At 33.2% G+C, this 23761-nt stretch overlaps 4 protein-coding genes across 10 annotated transcripts; 2 read left to right on the forward strand and 2 right to left on the reverse strand.

The window, feature by feature from the left end:
• The first annotated feature begins 692 nt into the window (after positions 1 to 692).
• Positions 693 to 2516, forward strand: Pex11c (peroxisomal biogenesis factor 11c). Its single transcript, XM_076909698.1, has 4 exons — positions 693 to 1034; positions 1178 to 1356; positions 1429 to 1497; positions 1578 to 2516. The coding sequence occupies exons 1-4, from the start codon at positions 804 to 806 to the stop codon at positions 1795 to 1797; spliced, it is 699 nt and encodes a 232-aa protein (XP_076765813.1). The 5' UTR covers positions 693 to 803; the 3' UTR covers positions 1798 to 2516.
• Positions 2517 to 3657: 1141 nt separating this feature from the next.
• On the reverse strand, positions 3658 to 11726 carry Orb (polyadenylation element binding protein orb). 3 transcript variants are annotated; one of them, XM_076909709.1, is made up of 14 exons: positions 11307 to 11726; positions 10494 to 10614; positions 10215 to 10384; positions 9246 to 9570; positions 8465 to 8604; positions 6738 to 6997; positions 6524 to 6650; positions 6134 to 6443; positions 5823 to 6055; positions 5656 to 5748; positions 5385 to 5550; positions 5174 to 5301; positions 5017 to 5097; positions 3658 to 4948 (listed from the first exon to the last, which is right to left on the reverse strand). In XM_076909709.1, the coding sequence occupies exons 3-14, from the start codon at positions 10233 to 10235 to the stop codon at positions 4778 to 4780; spliced, it is 2055 nt and encodes a 684-aa protein (XP_076765824.1). In that variant the 5' UTR covers positions 10236 to 10384; positions 10494 to 10614; positions 11307 to 11726; the 3' UTR covers positions 3658 to 4777. The 3 variants fall into 3 exon arrangements, with proteins under 3 accessions (XP_076765824.1, XP_076765823.1, XP_076765825.1); XM_076909708.1 differs by lacking the exons at positions 10215 to 10384; positions 10494 to 10614; XM_076909710.1 differs by lacking the exons at positions 10494 to 10614; positions 11307 to 11726 and having other exon boundaries at positions 10215 to 10408.
• A 474-nt stretch (positions 11727 to 12200) lies between these two features.
• Positions 12201 to 15371, reverse strand: Cdc16 (cell division cycle protein 16). The gene is made up of 11 exons (XM_076910225.1): positions 15025 to 15371; positions 14784 to 14936; positions 14538 to 14696; positions 14293 to 14452; positions 13964 to 14216; positions 13811 to 13890; positions 13647 to 13736; positions 13263 to 13572; positions 12932 to 13094; positions 12647 to 12839; positions 12201 to 12558 (listed from the first exon to the last, which is right to left on the reverse strand). The coding sequence occupies exons 1-11, from the start codon at positions 15133 to 15135 to the stop codon at positions 12272 to 12274; spliced, it is 1959 nt and encodes a 652-aa protein (XP_076766340.1). The 5' UTR covers positions 15136 to 15371; the 3' UTR covers positions 12201 to 12271.
• A 341-nt stretch (positions 15372 to 15712) lies between these two features.
• LOC143432891 (protogenin B) lies at positions 15713 to 23058 on the forward strand. Of its 5 annotated transcripts, none has more exons than XM_076909861.1 (20): positions 15713 to 16111; positions 16674 to 16936; positions 17018 to 17150; positions 17223 to 17379; positions 17453 to 17527; positions 17608 to 17855; positions 17925 to 18070; positions 18151 to 18310; positions 18395 to 18679; positions 19152 to 19316; positions 19406 to 19597; positions 19686 to 19867; positions 19951 to 20098; positions 20184 to 20282; positions 20372 to 20525; positions 20617 to 20750; positions 20839 to 21204; positions 21298 to 21581; positions 21648 to 21755; positions 21854 to 23058. In XM_076909861.1, the coding sequence occupies exons 1-20, from the start codon at positions 16045 to 16047 to the stop codon at positions 22061 to 22063; spliced, it is 3576 nt and encodes a 1191-aa protein (XP_076765976.1). In that variant the 5' UTR covers positions 15713 to 16044; the 3' UTR covers positions 22064 to 23058. The 5 variants fall into 5 exon arrangements, with proteins under 5 accessions (XP_076765976.1, XP_076765977.1, XP_076765975.1 ...); XM_076909862.1 differs by having other exon boundaries at positions 17456 to 17527; positions 19149 to 19316; positions 21854 to 23056; XM_076909860.1 differs by having other exon boundaries at positions 19149 to 19316; positions 21854 to 23055.
• Positions 23059 to 23761: the final 703 nt, after the last annotated feature.

The raw sequence follows: 23761 nt of genomic DNA on the forward strand, positions 1-23761 counted from the left end.
ATAACGATTACAGTATGAAATAAAAACGATTTTCCATAAAAATCTGTACGTACATATAAAGCGGTTACTTTTTCATTGAGAATCGACTATTACAAAAGATGTCATTTCTGTAGCTACGTAGCCAATCATATATTTTACTTATTATGCCACTAATTTAACATATTTACTTTCTGTTTCTAATACATGATATTTAAAACTATGTTTTCTTTTACATAAATAATTAGCGAAATATTTGATATTTGTAATAGTTACTATTTGAAGCAAATATTTTGTATTTTGATGTTAATTGTTACTGCAATACATTCCAACTTTTATACGATATACAATATCTTTTTTATCGACCGTATTCGCTTTAATTCTCACAATGCAGTCACAAGAGTGCATTGTTACGTAAAAAAAAAATGAAGATTTATTTCCTAATCTATACTTTATGCTTATTTATACACGCACAACACAAACAAATTTTAGCTTTTAATTTTTTAACGAAGTAGAAGGTATAAATTCATATAAACAGTATGCTTTTTTAATGTTAAATGTACTACCATATAAATTATTTTAACTGTTGAATTCACTGTATATATTGCTATTTCTTCATAATAAGTGGGATAGAAGTCACTGTATATAATTACAAAAGCTTATTTGCATATTTTTGGTAAGTCATTATTCCTTGAAATTTATTTTACGAATGATGGATACTATACTAATTCTCAAATTAATCAAATAATTAGCACCACAAAGAGTTAATATATATGTAATGATTACAGTATAGTAAAGACTTGAAATTCATATTTGTAAACATTAAAATGAGTATTGCACTGATATCAGAGTATTTGGATACATATCAGGGGAGAGATAAACTTTTAAGAACATTGTCCTATGTGGCAAAATTTGCTACATTGGCCACGTCTTCAAACGAGACAGAGCAAAAGTTAAGAATAATTAGCAATCAAATGAGTGGATGTAGAGTGATTTTAAGATTATTAGATGACATACCTATGATACATTATGCTATGACATATGGATGGGGAAAAGAGGTACGCATATTAAATGAAACAGATTGCATTTTTTAAAGAACATTTTACACAGGTTACAAGTTTCATTTTCTATGCATTAATGTAAAAATATAGATGTATATTATTCTTCTACAGGCATATAAATTTCATATGTCATGTAATAGGAACCAGATTGGTTAATCAGATGGGCAGAACTGATACAAATTACTGTGGATGCTATATTTTGCCCGATAGAACATATTTCTTGGGCTGGTGAACATAAATTGATCAAAATTAATGCTGAAGCATGGGATAATGTTTCAAAATGGTTTTGGGTTATTTCTCTGCATTTGTCATTAATAAAGTATGTGAAAAAGGGGCATGATTATTTGCACTCTAAGCTTCAAAATGTTTATCACTAATACATATTTTTTAGGTCATTACGGAAATTAAAAAAGTTTAATAATTATGAGACACATCTTGGTGAAACTAAGTGTAATACAGGGTAAATTTAAAAAAAAAAAAGTATAATTTAGTTGGTTAATAAGATTTAGTAATAACAATGATTTCTTTGTGCTTAAACAGAGTAGTTTTGAAGACGCTGAGCAAACAAAGATGGAATGAATTGTTGACTTGTATAAGATTAATACTAGATATCAGTTACGCAATTAATTATTTACCATATGGTATATTCTGGGGTGGTCGATTAAAAACTTGGCATGTTGGAGCACTTGGAACTTTATCTTCCTTCATTGGTTTGTATCAATCTTTAAGGAAACAAGCAGAACAGAAAAAGTATTTATAAAAAAGAACAGTAGAAGTATTTGTAATATTATAAGAAGAATTGTACATATGCACAGTTTTATTAGATCATTCTTATAATTTGTATATCTATTTAAATATGTATTGTGTGATAAATATAAAGTATTAAAATTGATGAAATAGCAATCTTAAGTATTCAACGTTGTATGTAATTTAAAGTATAATTTTATATATACTACAAAGACAATACAATGTAGTTAACACAATAAAGAACAATTTATTGTTTCTAATATATCAATTTTGTGTTACAAGATATATTTTAACAAGAATATATGCAATAGGAAAAAAGCTAAAGCAATATAAATTATTGATATCCACATAAAGCTTACCTGATTTTAAGCTAATTAGTGTAGTTATGATACGTTTACTAACGTTCGAATTACTTTTACAATATTTTTCAAATGTTATTTGTGTAAATTATAGACATAGGTTGTATTATCAATAAAAGTGAAAGAATGGGAGGCACTTTCTGTATGAACATAAAAAAAAATATTTTGCTACCTAGGGCACAATGGTAATCATTGCCTCGCGAGTGGTTAAATCTCTTAAAAGTTTTAAGAAAGCCTCGACATTATGCGTACCAATAGCAGTCTTGTTTCTGTAATAATAGATCACCCTGTATCGCGTGGTTTTCAATGATTTAAAAATAATTTGTGTTTCCACATTAGAATAAAATCTATGGAGATTACATTAAAAGGCACGACTTATTAAAAGTTTTTAAATAAGATAATATTTCTGATAAAAGAGCATCTTTAAAATTTCTGACGGCTCATTATCATTCAGCCATTAATAATTCGTTGATTTTTAATCTAAGAGGTTTTGTCTTCCATTTGTTTAGAACCATCCTCAGGCATTAGCAAAAACTGATCTTCTGTGTACTAAAAACTTTATGATTATATTCGAAGCTTTCGTAGAATATATATATTTATATATATATTATTTTATATATTGTTAAAGCACTTCATATGAGTATTTCCTTACGTATATAGTAACCATGTTATTTGATAATTGCATTTGATGTTACAACACCATATATTTCTTTTTTTTATTTGTTCCACTTCTTTGAACCAAGCGAGAATGACTCAGAAATATGATAAATTTTCCCTTTTTTTAATATTCGTTAAATAATCCAATAATATAGCAGTATTACCTGCAGTTGATTATATGCATTTTCATTTATAAATATTTATATTCTTCTTTTCGGAACATTTGTAATTAATAACATATGATTTATAGCTTTTCATTAAAAAAAATACAATAAATATATAAGTAAAGTTACTTTTTGTCACATATGTTTCGAATATAATTTTTAAATTGTAGATAAACTTAGCTACTTGTTACTTGACTTAACATCAAGGTTGAAATTTATAATTAAGAATTTCAGCTTTTGACTGCATTTAAATCTTTTCAACGTTATAATTATTATTTTTAACTTATACTCCCTTGATCTTATTGATGATCAATTGTGATTATTAATTGTAAGATTATTGCACACGATGATTAATTGAAATAATGTTTTATAATTTATATATATAAAACAATCTAAAGATAAATGATAAATTAAAAGATTAAGTATAAGTTAATATGATTAAAACAAGTATCGTATAGATGATAATTAACCTGAGTATCTTATATTATTGTTAATACTATCTATCGAATTTTCATGGTGGAATAACATTTAGTATCTAGCAGTTTGCATAAGCACACATTTCGTAAGGCCAGGAGTTTAGGGAGGGGCAGAAGGTACAGTTGGAAGAATTCTTTGTTGGAACGACTAAAAAGAAAGAAGAAATGGAAAAAAACAATGATAAAACAGAAAGAGAGGAACGACAATGAAAATCTATCTGCAAAAATATGATTTTTAATTCGCTCAACAAAATGATATCAAAACATCAGAAACGCGATTACGAAGTAATACCACAAAATATTGTTGAAAGAAAATACGTAACATAATATCGTAACAAAAAATAAAAACAGAATCAATTCATTACAATCCGCACCAGAATCGTAGACCGTGTACTTCTCCATTTTGTCAACCGTTAAACAGTCCCTGTAAACGAAAGCTCGCAAAAGTTTACCGCTTTGATTATAAGAATATAAATTATGATTACAGTGGCCGCTTTCGGCAATACACTTACACTGTACAATCTAACATAAAACTACAAAGGCGGGCAATAACATCGACAAATGTCGATATACAGCCTGGGTTCTAGCTAGTACTCGAATCAAATGCGGTCTTCACAAAAAAAAAAAAAATTATTAAATTATTAATCCCTCCTGCCGCTAGAACACTACAATAATCTAATCTCACCGAATAGTTTACGATTAAGCGTAATATTTCGCCGATAGATTATTATAGCGGCGCATTGTGTTTTTTTCTTAATGGCTTTTTAACATCACGAACTTAGCCCTTTTCTCTTTTCCGCTTTTATCTTTTTTTTAACAGTCGAGTGGCTTCCCCATTTTATCGTATAAAAATTATTGTCACTATAAAAGCCACAATTGAACTCACACACGAATTCAATGTAAATGCTCACTCGTAACGCATAATTGCCGTATAATGTGATGTGTTATCCAATGGCACAAATATATTCTTCGGAATAAAACGATCAACAAGAGAACCAGTCCCTAAGTAAACATACTAAATAAAAGTATTGTTTGTTTAGAACGTGGTGGTGGCCGCGTTCGAAATAGGAACTTTATATGAAAACACGATTTATATTCATTAATTAGTCTCTATACCGCGGACGTACGTTGATAATAACGATAATAAACAAATCGTTGCATTTGCTGATCAGCTGGTATATCCGGTATTTTTATGTATATCGTCAAACCAGCTGCCCGCAGCTCTGCGATAAAAACTAAGTTTGCACCTTGCCAATAAGTCATCTAGCGCAACGTCCGTGCAAAAACAAAGAGTCAAAAAAAAAAAAAAATTGAATCTGTGATCATGAAAGGGAAGCTCAATAATTGTACTTAAATGTGTTAATTCCACGAGATCCGGAATTTACGTTTGGAGATAATCCGACCACTTGATTCGTCTTGGAATTGCGCATTAATGGCTTATGATGCAACATTGGTTCCATTGAGTGTTGCCATAGCCAGCAATTACGACAGTAGTAACGGAAGCACATCTAGAAAAGAGTAAAAATGATATTAAATATCTTATATGTAAGAAAGGAAAAAAATTTCTTTTACATACCACTTCACGACAAAAATAGGGTCCTTGTTGCAAAGAACACACAGAACACATAGAATCCTCTAAATACGGATCAACTTGCACCTATATTATAAAGAAATATATTTCGTTATAATCCGATCTTACCTAAAAACGAATATTTAAAAAAAATTACTTAAACCTTTTTTGTAAATTTGGCAGTTTTTATTTCTATGAAAGCAGCTGAAATTGCTCTCATGTATGAATGTTTTGTACTAAATGTAACACGACCAGATCCGATCGGATACTTGTGTTTGTCAGTATCAATGCCTAAAATAAAGTTTCAATGTTAGTGGTGTATATCCATTAATTATCATATATATTCAGCGGTAGACAAGTGCCTCGTTCTCTACCTGCGTAAATAACACCGTGAAACAAATCATCCATAATTTTTGCTAGACCAGCAGCAGTAAGCATACCGTGAAGAGCACCGACAAACACTGTTTTGTGAGGATCAAGTTTTTGCGATGTAGATTTAACATAATTACTATCTTCAAGAATCCAAGGTATCACCTGTACCTGTGTTAAAATCGTACAAAAATTGTAACTATTCTAAAGGAGTATTAAAAAGAAATCAAAGCTTGATATATACTCTAAGGGTTAATAAAATATGGAAAGACATACCTCTTTTGCTTTCATACGTTTAGATGATATTTTGTAATACCAACTGCCACCATTGGTAAAATCATGTGTACAACATGCCAACAAAGTTTTCACCTTAAACAATGCATATCGTCTCTCATCAAAAGAGGAACGACACGTGCAATATGCAATATAAAATATTTAATTACCTGTTTCTCGGATTCAAATATGATATATACATATCCTTTTGGCTGCGTAGCGGACTGATCTTTTCCTGGCCATTCTACCCGTATCTGACCGAATTGCTTGAAAGTTGCGACTAAAAGAGACTCGGTAATATCCCAAGGTACACCGCCGAGGAATACCTTGGATGAATAACCTGACGGTTTCTGAGTACGTTGTGGCAATGTACCACTCCAAGTGCATATTGGGTCGCAAAGTGCTGAAATAACTTCTATTATCAATATGCTCCCTATTAGTCTCTGTCTGCATACATTTTAACGAGTAAACTGTTATATACCAGCAGCACTTCGATGAAATCGTGCTACACGTTCCAGAGACATCTGTGGATCTAAGATATTCACGGATGGTGAATTCAGTCCCATCATATGATTTCCAGTGGAGCAACAGCTTTTCTCGTGCGACAAAAGGGAATTCAGAAAACCGCTACCTTGATTCGCGCCGCAGTGATGACCACGATTATGTCCATGTGAATGATGATGATGCGTTGATGATGAATTCTGATGGGATGTAGATAAATAATTTTTTGCTCCCATTCGTTGAAACGGCGGAGTGTAACATCCGTGTGATGAGTTAAATGATAAACAGTTCTAAAATGAAATCATTTACTTCTCCTTAATCTTGATGAATTGAAGTAATTAGTTGTATTGAATTAAAAAAAAGAAATTACCATTATGTCGGATAAAGATTCATCTATACTACTTATACCACTCGTTTCTGAGTCTGCTGGTGAGTTTGATCTAGATCCGTTGCATCCTGTAGTGTGAGAATACTCGGATGTAGGACTACTACAGTCACTAGCGTTAAAAATATAAAGCACGTGTTACTAACCAGTTCCAACTGTTTAAACGATACATGGCTATAAAGTATTCCTAATTGAATACCTGTAAGGTGGTGATCCACGGATAGGTCTTCCGTAAAAAGGAGAATGAATGGGCGATGTCGGTGAACCAACATATTGCATAGATCCTCGATTTGTCAACGACGATGTTGATTGATTCCTACTCTTTGTAGATGAGTACGAATAAGGGTTCGAATAGAGACTTCCGGGGCTGCTGGGGATACCGGATGTGGTAATAGAACTCGGGGAGCTTGGAACATCTAACATTGAAGAGTTCGAGTAGATTCCATTCCAATCGTCACACTATATTCACCAAACATACAACAATTAGACAAAACTTTCTTAATCTTCTTACCTTAGGAATTATTCATTGTACGAAATTGAAAATACGATATATAGATATATAGATAATACGAATATAGATTTGTATGCATCATTTGTTATTGGATCGCATCCAATATAATGTTACAAGATAAATGATAAAAACAATGAGATATACGATTAGAAGTTTATGGAACAGTTGAGGCGAAAGAGAAGAAAAGGGAAAAAGGGAGAGTGGGCCGCGATAGAGCCGTTTGGCTCAAGCTTGTAAATTCTTGGCTACCCTGGAATCCGGGTCGCGCTAACGCGCGCGGCTATGCGTAATTTATTTTGCCCAACGCATTATACGTCGGCTCTAATACGTGCATTTCGATGTCCTGTCGGTCCTTTATGTACAGATGCATCTAGCAAATGGTGAAGGTAATAACGTTAAAGGCGTCGAGAAGAGCCTGATAAAATGTCCATTAAAGCGTCTGGTCGATAAGGCACAGCTTTCGTACAGGTCTCTCTTGCTTTTACCTCTTTTGACCGAATAACATCATTCAATCATTGTTATGGTACAGATTGCAATTATACATTACTACTTATAATAATTCGTCATTAATAATATATATTATTATATCAGCCACTCAGGAACCAATATTGGTCTATTAAATTATTGGTCAATTTTAAGCTGAAACAAAAATTATTACGTAACGTACTAGCACATCGCAATACTTTTCGTTTCTCATTGCCGTTAGTTTCTCTAAAACTTCATCTTTATGGCTATTACGCGGCATTATCCTGGTCTACTGTTGTTATTTGTGGTATCCTAAATTGACGTTAGCGATTCGTCAGAACAAATATATTGAAAATCGATACATCAGGTAGCCAGAAGGTCTCTATTGTGCAAGAAAAAAAAATTAACGGCACAACGGACAGAAAAGGAAGGTTGAGGAGCAGTTGGAGTCACTCCAATGAGGATAATCATTGTTCCGGTTATTGCATTGGCAGCAGGCAGACGTTTTGGAATACTGCTGCCTAGTTCACCGTTTGGAATTTTCACTATCGTGCTCAACAAGCTACATTCGCAAATTGAAAGAAAAACATTTTACAATAGCACGCTCTTTTCGCTCCTTGTACCTTTCAAGTGATTAAAATATAATCATGAAATTCATTAACTTTTTCAACTGTATCAAATAAGAAGCATTTAACATTTTTATAAGACCGAATGAAACGTGTTTATCGTAGGCAACATTTAATTCTCTTCTCACAATCGACGCAAGTAAACTGTTATCTTTAGGAAACCGTTATAAATCGTAGCTAGGAAAGATTAAAGGAACTGGCTCTAGTAAGCGCATCATGAATAACGAAGTTGCCTGACCTAAATCAGAGTAAAACGTTCCAGCATATAAACCATGTTGTGGTGGACGCTTGTGCATAAATATATAAAGTAAAAGGAAATATCACCTGATAATGCTGAGAGGATCCTTGATTGCGACCCTGATACTCATAATTGCGGCAACCAGGAGACGTAGCTGTTGATTGACTGCCTATCAACGATCCCCGCGGTAAACCCAGTCCGAATAAATCCGAAATCGACATGTCACCTAGTGCAAGGGAGGAAAAACGAAAAAGTCTGTTTGTTGTTTCGAATAAATTCACGGAAATATACATCAGAGGGACGTGAGGACTATCGAGTAACAAACGACAAACGGATACGCTCGTTAGTTTTTGAAATTGAACGACCAAGCAGGCAATTAGAACAAACTTCCTTGCATCTATCAGGTGTTATTAAAAAAAAAAAAAAAGAGAAGAGAGAGAAAAGGAACATTTTTAAATTAGAACGCACAATGAAATATAAAAAGCGCACAACTGTACAATTCTGTATCTCGGTATGAAAGCAATCAATGCAGAGAAATTGTTAAAATGTACATTAAAAACCAGAGAATAGTCAAAAATAACTGTCCCATGTTGGTTACTCTTGTTCCAACATACAGAATTATATGCGACACAACCCTGTGTCAACCCTTTTGCTATTAACCATCAAAAGTGCTATTGATTATAGTTAATGATAGTTAAAAGCACCATGATAATTAGCACTCCATTTACTTATACTAACTATTGCTATCCGAGTTCTTTCCACTCCCCAGTGCTTCACAAAATGATTAACAGATAATCTACAAATGTACCCAAATACGAAAATAGAAAACATTACATGGCTATCAGAAGTAAAACGAAAAAAACGAACCTTTTCCATCAATACTGTTGCTCTTATTAGGTTGCGTGCATGACGCTTCGTGAGAATATTGCTGAGAACTGAATGGCGATGGAAGATCCAGCAATAAGTTGCTGATGGACGGCAACCGTTGAGGATGCTCCCGTTCGCGCTCACGATCACGGTCCTGCTGCAACTTCATCAAATACTTTTCACGTTCTAACTGTTCCCGGTCCCGTGTCTGCACCTGCACGTGGTCCTGCTGATCACGCTGCAGTTGTAAGCTATGCGTTGTTTCATTTTTGCGATCAGACCAATCCTTTATTATCACCCCGTCGAGATCGAACGATGAGTCTGCCTGTAAAAAAAGGAAAGAAGAACGCGCCGAAGATTAGAGTATCGTAAACCAAAAGCCCGAAACGGCTTGCATTTTGATTATATAAATCACGGTCAGTATATGTCCAGCGTCGTGATAACAAGGTGTAGCGTTGCAGAGTGATAATACAGTAACCTGTTACCATTCTTTTTTATACAGTGACACCTCAGTTGTTTCGTAGTTTGTTTTCCTCTGTTTTCGAGACGAAAAAAATAGCTCCGACAGATCGCTGCGGTTAATTTTTAGGGTGATGAACTGTAATGTGTATGTACATGAACGTTACATCGAAGTGACAACACTATAGGAAGTAAGGTCGCTAATATGGAATGTTTGAATTGGTGTTCGTAAATTGTATTGTGTTTGAACGTAGAGTGAGAAATGATACATATCGTTATTCTATTATTTTCTATTTGCTGCTTTTTTTTCAATCGCACACTTTTTGATTAATGCGTACTGGTTGGCTGGTCAACCGATTTCCTTGCGCAATTTCCGGCAAAGGTGATGAAATTTCAGAAGTTGCACGATTCATCGGAAGATATACTATACAGACGATTAAATGACTTCAAACGCTAAAATGTTTCCGTTGGTAGTCGAAAAATCGTGTAATTTAATGCGTATCCACCTACCGCTAAATTCCTCGAAGTCATCGCTACGAACGACACCGGCAAACTGTGCTTAGAGTTTTCGCTTCGGTACAGAATAACGAAAACAGGAGCTTGAAGGACGCCACTCCCAGTTCGCGTTCATGGAATTCGGAAAAAAAATTTTGCAGGGCCGGGGAAGATATCGAAGCATTCTACAAGTTCAATAAGAATTCCAAACTTCGTGGAATTCAATGCTGTCAAGTTCAAAAGGGCACGAAACCTAATATAATCGACGCAAATAATTTAGCATAATCGTGTTACATTGATCAGAACTGGAATATTTTCGAGAACCCTTAAGGTTTTGCGACCCTTTGACTCATCGAGGCTTGCACCGATATCGATTGTTCTTACGAAAGTCGTCGGATGTATGACTGGAGATTCTCTACGTGCTACATACATATATGTCAGCAGATATAAGTGGAACCTAGATTTTATAAAACTTCTAGTTACAAATTTATCACATCCAAGTTGAACGATACAACTAAAATGTTAGAAGAACGGTACGTGTCGGCAGAAATACGGCATAGGATCTCCATCGGATTTGTCGATATCAGATAATTTTAATGACAAAATTCGATCGAATTCTTCATTACCTTCATTACCTTTGATACTTATTAAATTATCGATGAAGGTTTAAGGACAATTTTAGGTGGTGCAACATGCATATATTATATTTAGATAAAGGGGCTAGACCATCAGCGTACGAAACGCAACGTGTTTTGCACGTGGACGCGTTGCGGCTCAACGTACGATTCGCGTGTTTGTTTACAAGTGAGGACGCAGGACATTCCTCGGTATTTGGTTTCACATTCTAGGTTCTACATTATAATCGTCACTGTGTACAGACATGATTTACACGGTATAAATTCCTCTTTCGAAATGACACCATAGCGCTAACGAAATTCCAAAGTAGGTTACCAATCGACCACATGACAAGTTAAAAAACCAGGTCCACAGAGAAACGAGATGCATTTGCATTGCATTCGAAACATTTGCAGGGAAATATCAAGGAACGCATATCGACCACTTAAAGAGGAAGAATGTAAAATATTTTATAAGAGAATAACGACTTACCGTTTGTACTAACGTAGGCATGTCGATTTTCGATTGAGCCTCGCCGAGATTTTCAATTGTTCCGATCGTTGTTCTCCACTGATTCAACGTGGTTACGCCGTGACGTAGTTCAATGTATTACAAATTTGATATTTAATAAATGTCTTTGATAAAATTGTCTCGATTCGACGAACACAGAGAATTAAATACGCGAATTTAATAAATTAGTGAATCAACAATTATGTGTTGCATTAAAAATTTTGTAGAACATTTGATCCCACCGGGTTTTTAATCATTCGCCGGGGGATGATATTTTAATTGTTTTAACTCTTAGAATCGCCCATTTATAATTAGTTCCTTGGTTCTTCAAAAGCAAAATTTTATTTCTTTTTCTATTCGATTTAACGTCGATACAGCAACGATGGAGACGGAACGCCCATTCTTCTCCACATTGCTCCACTCTGTGAACTGAATTGAAGATCTGACCCTCCCTCTCCCTCTTGCATCAGCAAGAGTACCATCTTCGCTAAACGCCGGCGCGGTTCGCGAACGCGCCCTTATCCAATAAAATATAAAAATTCTACCGCAGAATATCGAATGTAGCATTTACAAATAATAGATTAAATAAACAAAATTGTAATATGTAATAAATTTGATTTGAAACGTTAAATGCTTTAGATAAGGTAGACATTTTTAGGAATTGCTACTACATATATCGCTCGTACATTGCAACAATAACATAATTTTATAATACACGCAAAAGACATCGTATTGAAATATCAAATTATATAATAAAATATTGAATTCGATCTCTATTTTTTTTATATCTTATCATTGCACTAAATTTGCAATTTATGTTTAAAATGTTACAAAATTAATAAAATACATGACAGAGGAATATTGAACAGAGGAGTGTTTGAAGCAAATCAATTGCTTTATTATATAGACAAAAATCCGTTTATTATATTTAAAAAAATTTGCGCTTTTCATTCTATATGTGCGGTCGACGAATCTAACATTTCAACTTCAGAACTAATGTCGCTGGAATAATTCACAACCACGTCTCGTGGATTACGTTCCACTTTATCAGAAGTATTGTCTTCAGCTTTAGCAGAATCTTCTCCCCAGCCCGAAAATAAATTTACTCTTAGTTTATCAATATCCTGACTTGCTGTGCCAGTTATGTTGTTTACATTCTCTAAAGTTTCTGCATTGTCTGCCTCTTGATTTCTATTTGCAGGATATTTATATTTTGGAATATCGATTGGTGCATCTAAAAAGTATTGTTTATAGCCAAACAAACGTATAATTTGCAATTGTTATTAATGAAATGTAGTAGGAAGTCAATTTTTCCACCATACCAGGATATGGAGGTGATTCTTCTATGAGCTGTTCCATAACATAAGTTAACATGGTTGTAGTAAAAGTATCATCCCTTTTAAGTCCAAGTGCCCGATGAAAAGCATCAACAGCATCTTGGGTATTTCCCATTAGTGCATGGATGAATCCCACTGCTGCATATGTTGATGCATTTAAAGGGTTTAAGACTAATGCCTGTAATTATTATGTATTCTATATACTGAATTACAAAGTAAATCATAATTTGAACAAAAATCTGTTATTATTTAAATCTCGATTTTTTTAACCTGTTGATGATATTCTAAGGCCTCTTCGTATTTCTTCATTTTTCTACAAGTATGACCCAGGTTATTCAGAAGTGCTTCCCACTTGCTAGGTAGAATAACATCCTTTAGGCCACCTTGAATTCTTTTCATGGCTTCCTTAAACTGCCGTTCAGCAGTTTTGTAACTGTATTCGATGAAACGACAACTCTTGATAAATTAGGCAGATTTCCAAAAACCGTGGAAGGGTGGAAGTACACTAATCAGGTTGCAGAGTAAATTTTGAACCTCTCTTTTGCATGTTAGAGTAACTCAGTCTCAGGGATAACATTAAAATAAACGTTGAAATACTTACTCTAAATTGTAAAAAGATATAACACCCATCTCATGTATAACGAATGGATCATTTGGGGCTATTCCCTGAGCTTGCTGGAAAAACTTGTCAGCCAATTTAAGATTATTCGTTAAGCCACACTCAAGTCCAATGTACAAAAGTGGCAGGTGACAACCTTTCATTAGCTGAGAAGCTTTAAAATAAGCAGCCATTGCCTGATCATGTTCATTCTCTACAGCAAATGAATGACCATAAGCTAGCCATGCAGGACCAAATAGTCTGTCTAATGCTGTAGCTTTTGCTAAATATCTTCGTGCTGGATCACTTTTTCCTGTTATCAGAACATCATTTTTAATAGAACAGTAAGTTAAGATATCAAAACTGTTTCATCAAAATTATATTTACCTATACTATAGTAATAACATCCAACTGCAAACCATGCTAAGGCCATATCTGGATATAAATCAACTAATTTATGCGCTAAATAAAATAAAGCTGAAAAATAAGTATTATATGTAAGTCTGTGAATTGAGTGTCTTATTTCTAATGATATAGTATATTATATGTACCATTAGTTTTCTTCAGTTCCACTAAGCAGGCAATATGCACTGGTAAGCATGAATTATGATATGGATCCTTCTTTAATATCCTAAAGTATACACCACTGATATAATAAACTTATACATTACAAGATATAATATATATTAATATCTAGAAATTACCTTTCCGTGAGAGAGAAACATTTGTGATAATCACAATTGTAATACAATCGCTCTGCTTCTGCAACTTCCATATCCAAATTACCTAATAGTTTATGAGTAACAAGAACTCCCATTACACTGCAAGTAGCAAGTGTTTGCTTCTTGTTTGGTTCTTGATATTTCTTTAATTTGCTCTCGTATAATAATTGTAAAAACTCTGCTTCAGCCTCTGTACACTGTTCACCAAATGGAAGAGATTCCAAAAGTTCCTTTTCTATTAAAATTTTATACAAAATAACAATATTTATTTCTTCATTTTCACGCTATATGAAACCTCACAATTTTCATACCTTCAGCAGCTGAAAGCATTTGGTTCTGAACTAGTGCTTCGAATGCCTGATATGAATATACATCACAATGTAGAGCTTGTTTATAACAATCGGTTGCTACCGCTCTATTATCCATAGCTTCATATACTCTTCCTTTCACATACAATATTGAACTTTGTACCTATTGCAGAACAAAAATTAGTTGGTAAAGTTTTATCCATTGAAGAAAATTACATTTGAAAGAACCTCTATCTATAGATAATTACATTTTTTGGAGCATCTTCCAATATGTCTATGCGATCTCCAAACCCTGATTGTGTTATGTTTGTACACATTTCCGATTCATTAATTACTTGAAGTGCTTCATTGTACTCTTTTGCCTCTAAAAGACTTCTTACCGTCAAATAGTGGCACATTACATCAGTCTATAAAATAGTACTGACATTATTCAAGAAACTGTTTATGTAACAATGTTGCATATCATTGAAAATAATTATTGAATTAAAATTTACTTTTTCTAGTCCACGACTTCTAATAAGATGCGCAGCTCTATGATATTGCTTCATTAGATACATACAGTGCGCTAATGTACATACATCTTTAGGATCTTCGTTACTTAATGAGACAACCTTATCTGCCCAAAATAAAGCAGCACTATACAAATGCTGTAAACAAACAAATAATTATCTGTCTCCAATAATTTTAAACAATTTAACTACATCTTATAAAATTCAATAAATTCCATAACTTTACCAGATCGATATACGATTTAATTAATTTCCTACAATTATCTAAGTCAATATTTTTATTGTCCAACAGATTATGCATTTTCTCGCTGTCTGCATTAACACTTTGACGCGCCATATTTAATTTAAATTTTAGAGGTTAGGTACTTTCTCAAGGAATCGACGTTTGTATATCAATGTGTACACTTGTTACCGATATATTATCGCAAGCCACTTCTTTTACATAAAACTACTTATAACTAATTCACCAAATTTCATCGCGCATTAGTTAAGCGTACAAAATGTATCTTTCTACGGTTCAAAGTTTATATTTTTAAAATAAGCATTAAGTACAATAATATCACACAAAAGCGTAAGGACACACATTTGTGTTATCACTCGCAGGTGATTTTGACATTGTTTTCTCAATAATATTATTGGTCAAAGCATAGAGAAACTTCACGCGGCGCTGCACGACACGATGCTTCGAAAAATGACACTTCTCTCTTCAAATTGAAGTAACCATGCCGTAGATCGTCCCACGTGAAAATGTCCAAACGGTCACAAATTTTCAACCAATGGTTATCGAACACCCTGTCCGACAAATCGTCGTACCTGCTGTGTCCGTTCTGCTTGAAAAGTTTCCCGTGCGCGGCGCCACGTGTTCGCAGCGAGGAATTTTGGAACTGCCTTTCCTTACTGTAAAAATTACAAATAGTGGTAGTAGTGGTAGAAGATGGCAAGAAACGAATGAATCGCGTGCTAATGCAAACGAAGCTAATCGAGCATCATTCGCGACGACCGTGTAACGCTCGGTATTGTCGACGTCCTCGATCGTTCGGTGACGATATATTATTACGCTTTGCGATCATGTGAGAACACAGAGCGAGGCTCGAAGAGGGGTAAGAGTTCGGTGAACGGAACGACCAAAAACTCTTGCAGGCGATGTCAAACATGCGGCGACGAATTTCGCAGAAAAGTCTACCAAACCGACGGCGTATTTCGGCCAAGATTTGTCAGTGAAACCAGTGCCAATGAGTGTGAATATATGGCGGCGCGAGTACTTTTACTGAGCATCTTGTTTACAGAAGTGCTAAAGCCCGCTTGTGCCGCAGGTGCGTCTCCCTCCTTTCCTTCTATCTAATCTGTTTATATTCGCCGAACTGATACACGCTGGACCACGCGTTAATAATCGTTTATTTTCTACTAGCAACGTTGATTGTAATCCCGATAGTCTCGTTTTTCTCTCATTTTTTAAGCGGCACTCGATGAATGAAAATCCGCGATCCAAACTTGAACGTTTTACGTGCACGTAACGTTCTGAGAAAAGCAATCATGTTTTCCAAATATTTTGCCTATATCATTGTGACATACATAAAAATATGTCATTTTTTAATGGACACATTGCACTGTTTAAATATTTGAATGGTAAATGTACAATTGATTTGTTATATAGAAGCTTTATTTCAATAAGTTGGAATGCAAATCAATGTAATTTTATGAACGTATTACTTATGTAATTTCAGTCATCAGATATGATTGTGATTCTGTGAACAACATTCACGAAAAAGATGTTAGATGCACGATTACACTTATGCAACATTAAAGATTCATACAGAAATATATTGTGAATTTTATAAATTAAAACCTTTGCACGGTTCACATTTCACTTCGCAGGTGTCAAAGAAATTGGAACCAGTTTGCATAACAAAAACGTGTCGAAATCAGAAAACTTTAACAATAGTCCAACTAAAGGTTCGGGCTTAACATTGGAAATTCAACCTAGTGGTCATGTGATATTGGGAAAGAAAGGAATTACACTTAGCTGTATAACTGGATCAAATCAAAATATCTCTTGGTTACACAATGGAGTATCAGCACCACCTTGTGGTACCGCACGTTGTACTCTTCTCAAAAATGGTTCTCTTCACTTACACAAGGTACATTTTATGAAATATTAGTCCTCTGGTATGTGTTATTCATTTTCAGCTTTAGTATTAAAGTAATCCTTATTTTCACAGATGGTGCAGAAATTTAAAGAAAAGAACACTACTATCATTAACTTTAAAAATAATTACAAAAACGAATATCGTTGTGTAACACGTACCAATTTAGGACTTTTAAGATCATCCCCTACATTCATTCATATAGCAGGTAAGATTTTTATTTCATATTTTATCATTGCAATGTCTAATTTTGCAAATCATGTTTTTTTTATTATTATAGAACTTGCCCATATGTTTAAAGAATCACCAAAAAATATAACTGCACAAGAAGGTGAAGTAGCAAGACTAACTTGCTTAATAGATAGTGTTCCTTTTCCTCCTAATATCACATGGCAGCATAATGAAAAAATATTGTTACCCAATCAGAGTAATTTAAAGTGAGTACCTTTAAATAGCAAATAACAATTAATTATACAGTTATTCTATTAATTAATATTGTTTAACTTACAGTAGTAAGTATATAATGGTACCACCAGGTGTTCTGTACATAAAAGCAACGAAGTTATCAGATGCTGGTTCATATAAGTATGTATATCGTAGTTATTTAATCATTATTAGATTATATGATAAATAAAAATACAATGTATTATCTGTTTTTCTTACAGATGCATAGTAAATAATGAATTCCTAAAGAAAACCAAAAAAAGTAAAGAAGCAAAATTAACTGTTATTCCACAACCAGAAGGTAATGGATCATATACACCGCCGTTGTTATTTCCACAAGTTTCATACAATCATTGGCTGCTAAATGGATCGAATCTTACTTTAGCATGTGCTGCATCTGGATATCCATCACCACTTATGATGTGGTCATTTATTCCTCGCTATATTGGTGATTTATATATGAACATAAGTAATATTGTTTAGACACTTCCCTGTTACAACATATAAATATAACATGGCACAATTTATTAATTTTTAGATAATCACAATGTTGCACAACCTCGCATTTTGCTTAATTCTAGTATTGGTATTAACATATTATCACTAGTAAATGTGAGTGCATCCGATGCAGGAATTTACATATGTTCTGTAAAAAACTTTGTTACAAATAATGTGGAGGTTCAGGTGTGTTATTAAAGAGTACTGCCGTGAGTATATAATTACGCTAATAATTTTAATAAAATATTTTTGAAAAACAATTTTAGAATATAACAGTCGATGTGTTGATACCACCATCATTTGTGAAAACACCTGCGAATCAAGTATGCCCAAATGGAAGAACCGCAAGATTTGAATGTCAAGCACAAGGATTACCTGTGCCTAAAATATATTGGTTAAAAGATTTATTGAATATTACAATTAATGGTAGAGTTATTTGTTCAAATATTTATTTGTCTTTATTTTATATGTACTACGTGTATAATGTAAATGTATAAATTCTTTTTACAGGACGTAGGACTATATATATAAAAGAGTCTAATAAAATAGAACTGGCAATATCTGCAACAGTTCCGGCTGATGCTGGTATTTATCAATGTGTTGCTGTTAATTCAGCGGGAGAAATTTGGGCCGCAGGTCGGCTGCAAGTAAACACGTCTCGTAATAGTCCTGCTGCACCTACCTCTTTAAAATGTCATGCTCTGTCGCCCGTTAAAATTTTTATTTCCTGGGAACCACCAAAGTCTCTACCACATAGCAGTATTAAAGCTTATACCGTCCATTATAGTCCTGTAGGTAAGTTATTTAAGCAATTTTAATTGAAGTACAGGATAGAAATATTACATTACACTCTTATAATTATAATGTACTTTTAAATGTAAGTTGTGTTCTTTGAGAAAAGTTATTCCAACGTTTCACAAGCACTGTAGCTAATTTCATCAAGGGTCAAATTGCACACACTGATAATGAAACTTATCAGAAGTTAGCTGCAGTGCTTGCAAAATGTTGGATAACACTTCCAGAAAGGACATGGTTTAAGGTAAGGATATACACTGTAAGCAAAGCTGAATGGTGGTGTATCAGCGGTTATATACAAACTTATAAAACTATATAAGTTTTGCATTGTTCATGTTATCATATACGCATTTTCATTTATTTCTTTGTGTATATTTTATTAGTGATTCTAAACACCATTGTACATGTTGTACATAGGCAAAACGTTAAATCTCTAATTACATTTTTTTTACATGATATATTTGCAAAGAAGGAGGCAAGGAAGAAGTTTCTCCACCTGAACCGGGTAATTCTACGTCAGTAGAAGTGACGAAGCTTCTAGAACCATATACTAATTACTCCTTCTACATACGAGTATGGAACAATTTTGGTCCTAGTGATCAATCAGCCACCATTTTGTGTTCTACAGCCCCAAGTGGTGCGTGATTTTTTGGATGTTCTTTTTACTTTTCTTTTTTTATTCAGAATGTAAAACGGTACCACTATGTTTTCTTGTTTGTTATTTAGTTCCTAAAGGTGCACCAAAAGTAAACGTAAAAATACTTAGTAGTACAAAGTTAAATGTATCGTGGGAGCCACTAACTAAAAAAGAGTCTCGTGGCATTGTGGTACAATACAAATTACAGTACAGGAAGCATGACCATCCATATTCTTCGGTTCGTCATTTACCTGCCAACGTGGAATCGTATGTACTTTCTGGTACGTATATTTTTCCTTTCTTTATCATTTTAGGATCATTAACCGTTATTTTTACATTATTAAAAAATTACTATAAACATTCTTAAAGATTTAGAACCCGAAGCACAATACCATCTACGAGTACTAGCGAAAACAAAGCAAGGTTGGCCTAACATGAGCGAATCACAATTAGAATGGATTACTGTAACTATGCCATCTGCTGAATCTAATCAATGTGTTATTAAAAATGTGGATGTACAAGTATTAGTAGTAAACGCGACGACTGTAAAAGTTGGTGCATTGTTTTTAATTTAATATTTTATTTCTTGAATTTTATTTTCTTCATAATATTATGTTCAATTTTCTTGTATTAGGTGAAATGGAACATAAATGTTAAAGGAAATGACAAGATTGAATCGGAATTTGACCATTGGCAAATTTATTGCAAGAATCAAAGTGGACATAAGTTAGCATCTATTTTTTTACCGCAAAACGTTACAGAATATGTATTTACTAATCTTGGTAAGTATTGATATCTTACTTTCTATTTTCAACAAATTGCATGTATTACCTACCTAAAAAGTGGAAATCTTTTTATTACACTTAGATGTAAATGTTTCTTATACAATGGGCTTATGTATGATAAGCTCTGATAAAGTAACGGGCTGTCTAACAAAACAAATAGAGACTTTTCAACTCGAGACAAGTAAGTACACTATATATGTGAACATTTTTTTCATTATGACATAAATATAATAATACAATATGTTATTAATGCTTTTATCTATTAAGCAGATAATTTACCATTGGCCTTGGAAGCAATCCCCGTTTCACCTACTTCTATAAATGTGACATGGTCATTGAACGTCGTGCATAAAATAAACTCTTTTGAATTATGCTATCACGCGATTCATTTGGCGAATTCAGATAGTCCTAAATGTTTTATTTTGTATGTAATAAAAAAAATTATTCTTTTCCGGTACAACTTGAATCAATTTTTCTAACGTTAAGCATTATTAATCTTCATTTCTTTTTTACAGGAACGATACCAAGGCTACCGTTGACAAACTCAAACCATTTACATTATATCAATTTAAAGTGAGAAGTATTCAAAACGATACGAACCAAAGTAGTTTTTATAGTGAGTCCGTCGAATGTTATACAAATGAAGATAGTAAGTGAAGAAATATTTTTTCCCTCTGACTCTGTTTCTATAAAAACAAATTGAAGGAAATGTTATTTAACTTAATAATTAATTTCAGTTCCAAGTAAGGTAGAAAAACTAGAATGGTTTTTAGTAAATAATACAAAAGTACGAATCGCTTGGAAGGAACCAAGTAACATAAATGGTATAATACAAAATTACGTTGTCATATATACAATGGATTTGATGGATTCAGCTAACACGTGGAGAAACGTGACTGTGCCTGGTAACAAAACATCGACGATTTTACCTGGCTTAGCATCGGGAAAGCGATATTTCGTTATGGTACAAGCCACAACAAAGGCTGGTTATGGTAAACCATCGGATCCTATGATTATCATTACAGGTGGTAGTCCGTCGAAAGTAACAAATTCACCAGACGAGCAGAAACCACCACAGACTGCTAAGCCTGATCAAAGTCTTGGTAAGTAAGTTTATTTGCCAAAAGTTATTTACATGAAAGAGTAATAGCGATCAAAATTAATTACATAATTCTTTATTGTTCATTACACTTTAGGCGTAATTCTTGGTGTAAGCATAAGCATTGGGTTTATTACAATCTGTCTGTGTAGTATGTATTGTCGAAAGAAGTGTGAGAATGCTCGTATTTTGAGAGAACACGCGCAATCTACAAAAGGTCGTACATTACATAAGGTGCGAAACGGGAATAGATGTTGTACAGATCAATCTTCTACATCGGTGAGTCAGCAGATAAACACTAGAACGACGCCTAATGAAATTGAACTTGCTGTTCTTTGTCCTGCGTCGCCCATAACAACCAATCCACATTTGGATACGAAAGTACGTATATGCAAAAGTGTGAATATTTGCATACAACAGTTCCACAAAAATATATTGTTATTATAGGGCGGAAAATCGAACGGAATTCTTGAATCTTGCGCGAAAGAACCCTTATTACCATCATGGGAAATAAACGGTGAACCGAAAGATATCCAAATAACAAATAATTCTCAGGTACGAATAGCTTTTTATCCAAGGAAAGTCTCTCTAAAGTGATATATAAAATAATGAAATAATTAGTACAGAAAATTATCACATATTTTGAAATGTAGTACAAAACGATGGACAGTGTCATCTTAAGTACGCAAAAGCAGCAACAAGAGCCAGAACAAGATCTAGATGGTACACAGCTCACGATGGTCAATTGTACTTTAGGCAGCAGTAGTAGCAGTTTAAATAACAATTCTGGATGTCCAGAAGGAGATACGTCCCTACCAAAATCTATGTGTATATCTGTTCCGACGCTCGGACCAAATGGATGAAAGCATTAGGCAATGCAACCACGTGTTCAAACTTTTTCCTCCTATGCTCACATTTGCAACAGGTAGGATGTAAAAAAGTTTTCGTGCAACTCGATTGATTTGCAAAACGTGTATTCATACAAATGTATATAAACGCGTACGGATGAGTTAAAAGAACAGAATTCTCAAGGAAGTTAAAAGTAATGCGTTACTACATTTTGCAAATTTAACGCAACATAACCAGTGAGTGAAATTGCTAACATGCATACACGGTTAAACAATATGTAAATAATAGCGTTTTGAAAGTGCGTTGAATCTGAAAACTTCAACTATTGTCTTGTATATAATATTTCGAAGCAAGCTATTACTATCAAGAAAACACAGTATTTCCACGTTATTAGTTCAACAAGGAATTTAGTAATTTTCTTTTAACTTTATTTGGTGTGAAATAATACTGTGACAAGGATAGAGATCATGCAAATAATACTTAATAATATCCATTAGATAACTTGCTCACACATATAGTACTGAAATGACATCTATCAAAATGCAAGAAAAGAATATGAAATTGAGAATTAATTAAGCGAGATAATAAGAAAATTCTTTCTCCCCTTGAAAATAGGGTGTCTGTTAATTATGAATACATATTCATAAAATATCATGTTTTGAATAATATTGAGAAGGTAAATAATACATTCCTCCACGTTAGGGAAAAAAATTGTGAAGTATCCAAGTTACGGGTATGGCCTAATCTATTTAACGATATGTATTGCTTTTTTTTAAAGAGAGCAATAGTACTGATCATTCCACAATCTTAAGTTTTCCATTAACTAAATTTGAATTAATAAAAGAAAAGTTTTAGGTTCTAAGGAATTAAGAAGAGTACTAATTCAGACTTTATATATTAAAAGTATAGTCTAGGTTTTTCCTTTTACTACAAATACTATAACTATACATGTAGCATTACAAATTTCGACAAATATTTATTCTATCAAAAAATAGAATGTTATCAACATTTTTAACAAAGATTAATCGAAATATCCATATTAATTTAGCAGAATCTTTTTATACTTCATGTTTTATAATTGTATTATACACTATTGAAATATACGAGAAGAACAGGAAAAATTTAACATTAGAATTAAAAAAAAATATATTAAAAGCTTTTCTAGAAACATGTAAAAAATATTTCTAAAATTTCTTGAAAAATCTAAAAAATTTATATCACATATAATTAAAGTATTAATTTAAAATAATTAAAAATATTTAACATATAGTCTATATACTTTTTCCTGTTCTTGCAGTAAAGGTAAATCTTACGTTGTACAAGATATTTAAAGTTAACTACATCATACAAAAGTAAAAAAATTGAAAAAACGTGAAAGAACTACAAACATATTCCAGACTGGTGCATGTTACCATGACAGAAAAAGAAACCCAACACAGTACCTGATAGAATAAGCTATATCTTTTAGAGTGAGACGTAGATATGTCATGTTATTATTGTACCTCCATTAATTGTTATTTATTACATTTTACATCCAGTACTATTTTAAACAACCACATTACACTGAATTTATGCAATAACATAGTCACTACAAGCACAGTATGAATCATGTAAAAATAGAAATAATTCAATCTGCATATGCTAGAGATTTACCATATATTTATTACACAGATTTTTACATTTTTGTACGAAATAATTTGTTAAACATGCAT

Source organism: Xylocopa sonorina, chromosome 2, assembly GCF_050948175.1.
Source record: "Xylocopa sonorina isolate GNS202 chromosome 2, iyXylSono1_principal, whole genome shotgun sequence".
Classification (NCBI taxonomy): Eukaryota; Metazoa; Arthropoda; class Insecta; order Hymenoptera; family Apidae; genus Xylocopa; species Xylocopa sonorina.